This window comes from Haplochromis burtoni, unplaced genomic scaffold (genome assembly GCF_018398535.1).
Source record: "Haplochromis burtoni strain Fernald_Lab_line unplaced genomic scaffold, NCSU_Asbu1 Contig_549, whole genome shotgun sequence".
Taxonomy (NCBI): Eukaryota; Metazoa; Chordata; class Actinopteri; order Cichliformes; family Cichlidae; genus Haplochromis; species Haplochromis burtoni.
Window position 1 is genome coordinate 79,899 of NW_024582910.1, and position 12,586 is coordinate 92,484.

Sequence of the window (12,586 nt, forward strand, 5' to 3'; positions counted from 1 at the left end):
TAGTTAGTAAACATAAACTATTATGTCTATCAGCTGCAACCAACCAATCACATGGCATCACGTTCAATGACAGAAGATGGCTCTAAACATGTTTTTAAAACTTTATGTACTTATTTCTTAAATCCAACTTTTACATCTATGTCGGTTTTTGAGAGCAGGGCTCTCCTCATATATCAGCACCTATGTGGTGACATCATCTGAGTGGCAACAACTACCATCCAGGAGAATACTGCGGCAGCTTTCTGGATGGGCTCCTACAAGTGACGTCACAAAGGACACTCCAGTCGTTATTAAAGGCACAAAAGTCGTCAAACAACAGTGTGCAGTGCACCGAATTTGGATTATTCCAGGCAACTGAGTCATACCACTGAGGTTATCACCCTCACCAAGGAGGTTTTGTTTTTGGTAGCATTTGTATGTCATTCTGAATGTTAACAGGATCGCTTTGACCTCTCCTGATAATAATGTTATATAGAGCTATATAAAAAATGTGTTTGTATGGACATTTGGGAAATGACACTGGAAAATGGGAATCTAAATATCACATTATAGTTTGCATCCAATATCATATTTGACCTCTGACCTCACTTTTACATTTCACATCTGCCTTTCTCTCAAGTTGATACAGATGTATAACAGATTGTGAGAGCAGCTGAGAAGATCATTGGAGCCTCTCTTCCCCCCACCACGGACACCTGGAGCACCCGCTGCATCCACAAAGCCACCAGCATCGTGGAGGACCCCACGCAAACCTCGCACACACTCTTCACTCTGCTGCAAGAGGTACCGGAGCATTCAGGCCCTCACTGCCAGACTGCGAAACAGTTTCTTTCCCAAGCCGTCAGACTCCTGAACACTCGGTGACTGGACTGACACACACACACACACACCTTTATACACAAAGTGACTTTTTGCACAATGCTCAGTCTTTTGCACATTTCTATTGCACTGCTGTGCCTGCACTGTCTTGTGTCTGTATCATTCTGTTCTGTTGGCTGTTGCACTGTCTTTGTTTTGGTTTTTTGCAACTTTTGCACATTGCACTTTGCGTGTTGTTTGTCTGTTATATGTCATTTGTAGCACCAAGCTCTTGGAGGAATGTTGTCTCGTTTCACTGTGTACTGGACAGTTCTTAAGAACAAACCTTTGGTTTCAAGTGAGACTGCTTGCAGACGTGCAGACCTTTAACATCTGCTGTCAGGTGTCTTCCTATACAGACTGCTGAGACAATACTAGCGCTAAAAACTGTGTAATCTCCAGTGTGAGGAAGAAACTATGGGTCATTATGTGATATTTAAGTCAAAGGCAGACTCAACTTAGACATAGATTGGTTGAGTTGTAGATAAGTAGATGGCTGATTTGACCACAGACTGTGGTGAAATTAGCAACTACTGCAAACTCAAAAATAAAACCTGCTGGTGTATGTAAGGTGAAATACCTCAACGCTGCTGTCACTTTGCTGTTAACTTCCTCTATGCATGGTTTGTTCTGGCTTTAAAAACCTGTGTGCTGTTGCTCATGCTTTGGGTATTACACAGCAACACGGCACAGAATTCAGTGGATCAGCTGTGGTCTGGCACACCGTGCAGCTTTCTAAGTCGGAAATGATATCCAACCTATCCATTCCTATTCAATCCCATGTTGAAAATGCCAATATTTTTGAATGAGGAGCCTTGTGATAAATCTGATCCTAGTTTTTAAGCCAATTTTTAAGGTGCTTCTGAATGTAGAGTGCAGGTAGATGACATTCAATGTTTAAACTTTGAGCAATAATGTTTAAATACTGCTGAGCAACATTTTGTTCATGGAAATGTTTGGTCAGTTTAAACCGTGATCCTCTTCCAACTGCAAATAATCTAAGATTTCTTATTATGGGTTAGGCTAAGTGGGAGCACTCTTAAGCACTTTTACTGTAACTCAGAGTATCTCTTATCTTAGTGAAGAGCACCGCAGCAGCAAATGAAGGGTAAAAGGGCAAAAATGAAAAGCTAGCTTTCAAAATAAAGTGATAGCACAACTAGAATAGTCATTGGTGCTCCTGGATGGAATTACTGTGTAGGGCTGATCAAACCCTTGGAACACAGAAAGGTTTCCATTACTCAAGCCTGAGCCGACTGGTGCAGCTCTGCACTATGATATCAGATGGTAAGTTACAAAGTTCCAATTTTGGACTTAGACAGGAAGTCAGACGCGAAACAATGTTTTACCTAAAACTGCCCACACATGCTTGTGATCTATCACCTCTCCTATCTGTGGCGTTGTGGTTGCTGCAAAAATGGATCAACACCTACCTACCATCGCTCTGTTAAAAAAACATGCAGGGATAAATTATAGTACAGTTACAAAGTGACAAGATACTAAGCAAAGGTATCTCATGCAAGTTGGGTCTTAGAAGAGGATTAGAAAACAGAGTAGGTGCTTTTGTGGAAGTGGTACTTTAAGTTTAGGGTGTATCTGGCATTCATTCCCAGTTTAAGTCTCAGCGTAACTCACACTTTAACCCCCGACAGGCTGGAAGAAGACAGCAGCAGTTAATTGGGGTTTTTTTTTGTTTTTTGTTTGTTTTGGTTTTTTTGGAGGGGGGGGGTCAGAACATATTGTTAGCAAGTCAATTAGCCAGTCAGTACGAGTACCTACCACATGTCTGCCTAATCCACTACAAATACCTGAAGTTTAAAAAGGTGCAGCTTCACTGTTTAAGCCTTAGTAGGTTCCACACACAACTGTAGAGTGAATAACACTATCAGTGTTATCAGAAATCAGTGTAGCACTATTATTCAATAAGTCAACTTATTGTATAAAATTGCAGTCCATTCTAGATTTAAACCTAATTTATAGGCCTACATATATATATATATAATATATATATATATGTGTACATATAACACCACAGACCACAGTGGTGTCCTAAAGTTTTGATAGCAACTGACCTCACAAAAATTTCCACTTTGTGGTCCTTACTCTTTAGTAAGTGTTTGCAAAGCAGCATCTCTCTTTATTTCTAGTGAAAACTGAGTCAACTTTCTATGCTAAAGAGCCACAAAACTCTGCAGAACAGCTCATATTCTGTAGGCCGAAGAAGTAAAAGATGATGGGGACAACACCTTTTTTAGAACACTCTTGCAGCCGTGACACATAGCACATTAACACCCACAGTCTTGTGTTTATAATAAAGTGTCATGCTATATTAGTGCCCACAGTTCTTCATTATGAATTCCCAAATGTAAATAGTAAAAAAAAAATGTACTGCTTCTCATTAGCATTACAAATGTATTTTCCATATTGAATACAGGGGATGAAAACTACTGAAATGCACTCTGGACTCACTGTTCTCCAAACAAAGATTAGCGCAACCAAAAACACCAGTCCAACAGCTCCTGTTATAGCATTTATCTGCCAGTACACTGGCTGTGTTTATGACTGTTAATGACTTACATATCATTGAGACTCATTGTTATGAATTGGGCCTCTTTTTTGTATGCATCAGTGTCGGCTAGCTGCCACTCGTAGTATTAAATATTCCTTGCATTTTATTACAATTAAACTTACACAATATGAGATCCTTGATGTCCTGGTATGTTTTGTGCTGGTGTTTTAAAAGAGGTTTATGCCCTTCTTGATATGGAAACAGCATATTGTCCATTGCTTACTATGAAAGGTGGACCCAAAGTATGATGGTGTGCAGACATTCATCCATTGTAGGGAAGAAAGCTTGACTGTGATGATGAGAGAGAGCTGTTTTCTGCCCGACAACAATGTGAGTTTCTTTTCTTTTCTCTGACGAGGTCAGAGAGGAATGGAGAGTGTAGATGACTCAGAGCCAAGGCGATTGGTCATCACAGAAGGGCTGTGACGCTTTCTGGGTGCAAGTTTAAGAAAATAGGTGAGCAGGGAAGTGCAAATTAAAAATACAGAAACACAGTCACATGGTGGGACTCTCCAGGCATAAAATGCCCATGTACTCGTTTCAGTTCTGCTTTACATGCAGATCACAGAGTGACCCGCTGATGAGCTAGAGACAACCTTTAGTGAAGCTAGCCCACACAGTGAAAATGTAGGACTCAAATCTTACTGATCTCTGACACATTCTTAAATCTTCCAGCAGTTCTACTTCAGGCAGTTTCTATGGCGTCTTCCTCAGTGAACCCGAGCCAAGCTGGATGTGACGATCGCCACAGAGTCACACTGATGTTTTCAAATGCATTAACTGATTTCACCGTCAGCACTGCAAATTCCAGACTGAACAGATTGCAAAAGAGAGGCTGCTGCTTTAATCGTGACACTGTAGACTGAAGGTAGAGAGCAGCTAACAAACAGCATACTTTTGATGAATCCCACTCAAAGGGCGTGGCACCACATGCATTAAGTGTGCACAACAAGTTCCTTACATACAGTAGTTGACATAGTATGTGTCTTTCTGACTTCCCTATTCTGGTAAACTGGCTTCCTCAAAATGCCCAAATGCAACTGAGGTATGCAGGTCATATATAGAATACTGTGACTTGGGTAACTGTGATGTTTTTGAATGAAAAGCGTCAAGTTTTCAGCAGATGACCAGACTATCTGATCCTGAGACTGCGGCCGCAGGTTGTCATAAATCATAACGTACTAAGATAAGAGAGGCCCTCACTAACGCAGCCTTAAAACTCAGAGAACAACTGCCGAACGTACACTTCAGCTACTTTGTTCCTTTTGATTCTATTCTGCCTTTTTATCCTGTTTATGTAGCCGTGCGAGGCTCGGCATGTCCTGCTGCTGTCCTGCCACAACCAACCAGGCAGCCAGTGATGAACCGCTAATCGCGTTTACCAGAGTTTCTCTCTGAAAGGCTCCACATTTTCTCTCTGCGCTCTTTCATTAACGCGGTCAGTTTGTGGGTGGAATTAGCCGCCCTGCCCTGGCTGTGGTCCTTCCACCCTGACTCTGTGCTGGAAGGAGCAGATTCCGTGGATCGGTGACGTGGAGACAGGTGAACAGGTGCTTCCAGCCCCAGAACGTTTTCACTGCAGTTGACTGAAGCAGGCAAGCCCGTCTGCTGGAAACGTCACCTAACAACTTGTTGCTTCGCATGACTCTCCCATGAAAAGTGCTCCAGCTTCACACTGCCAGCACTCTTTGGGCCTCAGAAGCTCATCGCGCCTTTGCAAAGTACATTATTCTAACGTCACGGGGTGCTTTGATTCAACGCTTCTGTCAAAAGTGGTGAAACTGTCACAAAACAAAAGCACAACAAGGGCAGGCAGCACACGCAGTAAGACTCAAGGGACTACTCACATCTTCCATGATAAAGACTGGGCTCCGTTATGTGGCTGCTGACTAGCCCAGAATCACTCGACGTCGCCCTTTCTCACCAAAAACGCTTGAGTTGTCGCCTGCGGGCCGGCAGCTGACACATTTCCAGCGCACACGTTAATGAGCAAAAATAAGGAAATAGTCAGTTTATGACAAGGAGGGTCGGCTCGTTTTCCTTTTTTTCTGACAGAAAAAGTTCGAAGAAAAAAAAAGTAGTTTCCGGTTGAAGTCCCTTTACACTCTTGAACTGAAAAATCTGCAAGGAGGAGCAACGCGAGCAGTGTGTGCGCGTGCAGCAGCCACGCATCCTCGCAGCACGCTTGCGTTAAAGTGGACATCTGCGTCTGCGGGCCCGCGTCTGCGTCTGCAGCGGACCAACAAGACCCGCAGCTGCAGCTCCAGCATCCTTTGACAAGCAGACTCACAGCTCGGCCATCACTCCGTGGATGAAACCGCAGGAAACTTTTCCACTGCTTGGCAGACAGCGGGAGGGGGAGGGGTTTGTTGTTTGTTTGTTTACTTTCTTTTCAAAGTCGTTGTACATAATAACTAACATCACAGTGCTGTGACCTAGCATGTTCGCTATAGTCACTACTTCATTCACTCAGCACTTCCTGGTAGGTGTGGCTGTTCCTGTTGGTTTGTGAGGTTATGTTTGAAATCTGTAGCACACATCTTTCTAATCCGCACTCGAAGTGGTCGCACAAATTCTGAAATAGAATGAAAATAGACGGCGTATCACCCCAACAAAATATAAAGAAAGCAAAGGATTTAGTCATTTATTTAGTTATGTTTATTTTAAAAGACATTTTAAGAGTTTTCAGGGAGGAATACCTCAAATGAGGCCAGTGTGGTAAAAAAAAAAAGTTTTGATGCCAGCTACATCCTTGGAAAAGGTGTGTAATTCCAAAGACAGGGAAAAGAAAAGTCAGTCAATTGTAGTGAATTGGCAACAGGTCAGTAAAAAGAACTGGTATAAAAATGCATATGAGTCACTCTGATAGAAATGTGTTAGCCCTGCAACAGACTGCTGAGACCTGCACAGCGTGTACACTTCCTCTTGCCCCATGGTAGCTGGGAAAGGCTGATAAGGATAAGTGAAAGAGAGTGGATATATTTTTATTTCTTCTAGAGTGTGGGGCGAGAGAAGAAGATTGGCAACGAGCTCTACAAGGCGACCCTAACCATGTTTAAAGAGTCTGGCAATCCCACAGGTAGAAGAAGAGGAAGCTCCAGAAACAGCATAATGTGACCTTGATTACACTGTTTTCAGTGCAATCAGAGAAGACTGAGCTAAAGACTGCCACAACAAGGACAACACTGCTGATGATGCTCATGGCCAGAGGAACTCACACCCAAGGTTGAAGGTACACACTTGCAGCTCACATACCCGGTAGCATACAGCCTTTGTTCACATTCGTTATGTCCTATCTTGAAAATTCAGGTGCCACACACTCAGTCGTTAAGGGAATTTCCAACTCCTCCAAAGGTTAGTGGCAACTATTTGTCAGGGTGTCAGGACACATGATGAGAGAAAGTTTCACTGTACCACTTACGATGGTGCAATGACGAACTGGGGAAAACTTTTAAAAAACAAAAACTTGAATAGAAGTGAAGTGAACTGCAAGTTGCTGGAGCAAGTACTGGGCTACCAGTCTGATCAAGCACCACTACAGCCATGGATCCAGATGGGGGACACAGCAGAGAGCAAGCTTGGAAGTTGACCTTCATATGTATCGATTCATATTTTTGTAAACAGTCATCACTTCCATTGAAAGAGAGGAAAGCTGCGGCTCTTCCTCCTTGGACCCTATTATTATTCCTACAGTCAGATTTTCACTGCACAGCGTATGCTGTGTTGTTTAGCTTGTGTTTGGGAGTTGTGTCCTTGGAATGAACCAGTTTGTGTGTGAGTGTGTGGCTCGGATGTCGTTCTTGGAGAAGTTTCTCTGATAAACCTGCTATGTAAGGCATGACAGTGTTGTTCCGTTTGTCAGTCTGATGCTCCCTCGTTGGTGTCTGACCTTTACTGTGCATCTTCGCTGATTTGATGAAGGCCCAGTTGGGATAACATGTCTGTGTTCCTTTTCTTTCCCCGTGTGTGGTCTGTGTGTGTGGGCTTCCAGTAAACTTCAGTGTTGAGGTTTTCATTCTCCTTGATATGGACACAGACACAGCATTTTTTAGATGGATTATTGTGGAATGTAATTATTTTTGTGGTTAAAAACTACGAGTGACGAGTGACTAGACAGTTGATAATGTAAAGGTGATGAAGAATATTTTACCTTTCATAAGAGAGGCAGAGATTAATAATAACTAATGCGTAAGTGCAGAATGGTGCACAAACACAGAGTGAGTAAAAAGGTGAGAGGAGAAGAAGCACTCAGTTCCTGATCCAGCACTAACTAAAGCCCTATGCTGGTTCCACAGAAGAGGGGCCTGAAAGCTCAATGCTTTGCCTCCCATGCTGCTTTTACAAACCCTCCAAGTAGGCCCCCAGTCTGAGAGTAAAGTGCTCTATTGGGGTGATACAGTTCTATAACGTTGTTAAGATAAGATGGGGCCTGATTACCAAAGATATTTTACTTAAGGAGCAGGATATTGAATTCAATTCTGTATTCAACAGGGAGCCAGTGAAGGGAAGCCAAGATAGGAGAAATATGCTTGGGGAGGGAAACAGATTAACTACAGATACTGAGACTGTGACAGCCTTCGAATTTGAAGTTCCCAACACCCCCTCAATTAAAGAGAGCCTAGGAAATCTGATTTAAAAAGTCACATTTTTATTTTTTATCAACAACAACAAATACAATTAAGGGGAAATAATCCTATGTAATGCTGTAAACAGCAGGTCTGTTCAATAGTTCAGTTCCAAAGGGTCACTTCCCTGTTCATTTGTTCCCCTTTTGGCAACAAGGGAACAGCCAACGAGTAGTCCCTCTTCCTCTGCACAGCAGCTCCTCCCAGTACTGCTTCCTGATCCACTCTGTGGTACAGAAACAAACAAAGACTGGTACTTTGCTTTTAAACAAACTGCATCACAGACATCCCAGCTGATACCAACTATGGATATCACTCTCAAAAACAGATTTAAATGGTGCTTTATTGGCATGACAGTTTATAAAAACTATAGTTACAATCTGTGAATGCTCAAACTACTAACTTGGTTTGTTATAATTGCCACTGAAAGATGGTGAAAGCTGTAATCTAAGGCTAAGGCTACATCTTTGCAGTGTTGTGATTGCAGACATTCCCAGCTCTCTGTGAACAGCGCTAATCGGTGGTCATGAGAAACTTTCTTGACGCATGCTCGTCATCCAAGTTAATCCCTGTAAATCCCAGAAAGCTGATTGGGAGAAAGTCACTTCTTCAGCGCTTCTTTGTAACTGTTCATTTGGTTCACAGTCCACACCACACGGTGGCGGTAATTCACGGTGTGGTTTCTTGCCAAACACCAATAAACGCGAAGAAGAAGGAGCAGGAGCAGCATGTCTGCAGACAGTGTCCCCGCACAGACGTCTGAATATGCAAACGGAGGTTAGTAATGAAGTCATTCTGAAAGATACCTATAGTTTCGGCTTGGTTCCGTTTTTTAATGATATCTGTACGCACGTAGGTGACGTATTTCCTCTGCTGTTTCTCAAAGTGGTCGCCATATTGCTGGGGGGGCAGCCAGCGGTCTGTATACAAAGGAAACCGTCACAAGTTCCAAAATCCAGCGATTTCTAAGCGTTTCGTGTGGTTTGCTTTGCTCTGTTGTCTTGTCCGTGTTTGACTGACACATGCGGACCGATCATCTGCTGTCCGGCTGTGCTGCGCACCATTAATGCGCAGAAAACAAAGACTTCAATAATGTGATCGCAGATACAGACTGGTTGTTCAACTGAAAGCGTGAATGGCTGATTGAGGCCGGCTGTTAAAGGCGTTACACAAGAACCAGGCTGCTTCCAGTTTCCATTGACTTTGTGCTGCTGCTGTTTGGGTTGCTGTGATAACACAGCTGTTGTTACACGTGACTGAACTGTAAAGACGCCTCTGTGACAGCTCAGCGGTCTAAGGTGATGCTGACCCCTCACTATATCATGACTTAGTATTAGCTATGATGTTATTAAACGCTGAGAGCATTCAGAGTCGTAAGAAGGTTACGGGAACGGTCCAGTCAGCTGGGGGAGGGAAGCCCAGGCTGGACTATTAAAATGCAATTCAATTCAATTTTATTTATATAGCGCCAAATCACAACATAAGTCGCCTCAAGGCGCTTCATAGATACAGAGAAAACCCAACAATCATATGACCCCCTATGAGCAAGCACTTTGGCGACAGTGGGAAGGAAAAACTCCCTTTTAACAGGAAGAAACCTCCGGCAGAACCAGGCTCAGGGAGGGGCGGGGCCATCTGCTGTGATTGGTTGGGGTGAGAGAAGGAAGACAGGATAAAGACATGCTGTGGAAGAGAGACAGAGGTTAATAACAGATATGATTCAGTGCAGAGAGGTCTGTTAACACATAGTGAGTGAGAAAGGTGACTGGAAAGGAAAAACTCAATGCATCATGGGAATCCCCCGGCAGCCTACGTCTATTGCAGCATAACTAAGGGAGGATTCAGGGTCACCTGGTCCAGCCCTAACTATATGCTTTAGCAAAAAGGAAAGTTTGAAGCCTGATCTTGAAAGTAGAGATAGTGTCTCTCAGTGTAAATACATATTGGGTCGAAGCAGCAAACAACAACTTGAATGGCGTGGAAGGTTGCAGTGTAGTAAACAATGGGCTTTCCAGGAAGTACAATTAGAAATTAGGAAGTAGATTTCAAATTGAGCTTTACTTTCCCTGCAGTGTCCAGCTGCTTTCACACCCTCTGACCCAAATCCTCTCTCTCTGCGGGTTTAAGACACTGACCGACTTGTTGGGGTTTTTTAATCGGACTCTTGTGAAAAGGTCTAAATAAAAAGTCAGTTTTGTAGTTACATGTGTGAAAATACTAACTTAACGTTGCTCAGAAGTTAATGAAATTTGGAGAGTTCAGAGTCAGTCTGGTGTCCTGGTCAGTGATGGAGACAGGCAGCATCGTCCCTGCAGCAGTTTTAGAGAAGGATTACTTAATCAAACATGTTTGTAAGGCTGGAAAAACATTGAGCTTCTCGCCTGTGAAACTTAGACCTGCTTCTTTCATTCAAACATCAACGGTAGTGTCAAAGTCTGGCATTTTATACTTTATAGGAATGCCTCACAAGCCATAGTCACGAGCAAGATGGCAAAACCACGTCTGTGTTCACTAACATTAGCCCGGCTCGCTAAGCAGCTCCAGACAAGTTACTAAATCTTGATGTGATTTACATGATGTTGCGTTCCATGAATAGTTGTGTTTGTGTCAGCTTTTAAAGTCGTCTTTGTCCATTTCAGGAAACAAGAGGATACCGTGTCCGTTGCACGCCTGTAAGAGAGTGTACAGCGACACAAGTGCTCTGGAGAGCCACATCAAAGATCATGATATCCCAGCTCAGTCTCTACCTGGTGAGGTCCTGCACTCCCACTGTGGACATAAACAAATAAGGTTGTGGCTGGAAATAAACCAGTATTGAAGCGCATAATAAAAGCAAAGATGGTTCATTTCTATCAGTCTCCAGTCCTGAACAGTGCTTTCCATCAAAACATGTTTTTGTGTTCATGATATGAAATTCTTTAGACAGTTTGACTGCGTTGGTTGCTGTAACACATGTGGCAGTGATGGCTGCACTGTGGACGTGCTGTTGTCTGCTGTACTGCACTGGGACTCTTAAAGTAACTGGTCATCATTAATGGTTAACAGTCTGAGTTTTGCTGTTATTCACGGCTGTGGTTTTGTTCAGTGAGACTTTTCGCACCGTCTCCGTGTTTTTAGTCTATTTGTTATGTTGCTTTAGAATAAAGTGTAACCGAATCCTGAAAACACTCAAATGATGTTCAAGTGTTTGACGATGTTTTTCCTGTTCAGAAGTACACCACTGTCGTCCAAAGTTATTCCTCTAATAAAAGCTGGTGCTAATAAATGATAGATACTCAAATGTTATTTGAACCACAGTGATAAAAAGAGCGTAGGAAATAAGCAGAAACTAACAACCGTGATGTTAGAAGAGAAGTAAGCTAGGAACCCATCAGATAACCTGCTGACTTATGGTTCTGCAAATGTGTCGGGCAGAGGGGAGGGCTTTCACCCAGTACCCTAATAGTATATTCTAAATGTCAGATTATAGCTGAACACACAAAAGCTGAATCCCAAAAATCTTGCCTTACAGTTTCTGCATGTTCCTGTGGACAACAAAGGTTGTATCAGATGACAAACACTGTTTTTGATCTCCTTAGGTAAAGTGCTGCTGTGCTCTACTGTCGGCTGCGGTGGTTCTTTCTCCAACATGCAGAAACTGATGGAGCACATGAGGCATCATCACAAACCCAACATTTTCTTCCAGTGAGTTGGCCTGTGTTCTCCGGATGTGCTGATGTGCTGTCAGTGAGCCGTAGACATGTTTACAATCGTCTGGCTTCTCTTTCTGCAGGTGTGAAAGCTGTCGCACTAAGTTGCGCTCATACCGTGGCCTGCTGACTCACCTGCACACCTGTTCTAAAGTCACACGGAGTAAAACGAAGCCTGTTGAACAGACACCCCCTCAGCTTGCTGCTGTTACCAACCCAAAACCCACAGAGCAGCACCTCCCACGGCTGGAGTCGGTGTCTGCACCCCAGCAACTGCCGCCTCAAATCCCAAACCCAGATGGAGCCATCCGCCCTGCTGATCCTCAGGCACACTCCTCACCCCCACCTCTGCTCAGTTCCCCTATCTTGCATCTCCAAGAAACCTCCCCTCTTCAAAACATTAATGAAGCTCGTACTTTGCCTAAGGAAAAAGCCCCTAACATGCCCCCATGTCTAAAGATGGATGGTCCAAAAGCAAGCGCTGACCCTCCTGAGTTCCAGGTTCAGCACCAGCCACAGACCAGGTCACCTGAGCCCATCCCTCCTGCTCCAGGATCAGCACCTCATTCTCCTCCTGGGTCATCGGCTATCTGGAAGAAGAGTCCAGGTGGGTTCGGGTTCACTGCAGACTAGCACCATGGGAACAGTTACTCAGCCCAGCGCAATTAAATAAAGTAGTTTCCTGGTTGATCATTGTTTTTGAAAGGATGATTAAAAATGGTCGCAGATGAAACCCGTCACCTTTTGCAAAGCCTTAAATTAGGGCTGCTCAATTAATCGAATTTTAATCACGATTACGATCTGGGCTTTCAACGATCATTAAAAATGACTGAGCCGATTATTAG

At 43.5% G+C, this 12,586-nt stretch overlaps 2 protein-coding genes across 8 annotated transcripts in view; one reads left to right on the plus strand and one right to left on the minus strand.

Moving 5' to 3' along the window:
• plekho2 (pleckstrin homology domain containing, family O member 2) overlaps positions 1-5,508 on the minus strand; it is a 15,764-nt gene extending 10,256 nt beyond the window's left edge. The window contains exon 1 of the mRNA XM_005947799.3: positions 5,275-5,508. Coding sequence (XP_005947861.1) covers positions 5,275-5,283 — 9 coding nt within the window. The 5' untranslated portion in view covers positions 5,284-5,508. The remainder of the gene's footprint in view (positions 1-5,274) is intronic.
• A 143-nt stretch (positions 5,509-5,651) lies between these two features.
• znf414 (zinc finger protein 414) overlaps positions 5,652-12,586 on the plus strand; it is an 8,436-nt gene continuing 1,501 nt past the window's right edge. The window contains exons 1-6 of one of the 7 annotated variants that reach the window (XM_042214337.1): positions 5,665-6,659; positions 6,737-6,781; positions 8,698-8,829; positions 10,692-10,802; positions 11,631-11,736; positions 11,825-12,348. In XM_042214337.1, coding sequence (XP_042070271.1) covers positions 8,781-8,829; positions 10,692-10,802; positions 11,631-11,736; positions 11,825-12,348 — 790 coding nt within the window. In that variant the 5' untranslated portion in view covers positions 5,665-6,659; positions 6,737-6,781; positions 8,698-8,780. Of the gene's footprint in view, positions 8,830-10,691; positions 10,803-11,630; positions 11,737-11,824; positions 12,349-12,586 lie in introns of all 7 variants that reach the window. The other 6 variants (XM_005947800.3, XM_042214336.1, XM_042214334.1 and 3 more) reach the window with 6 other exon arrangements.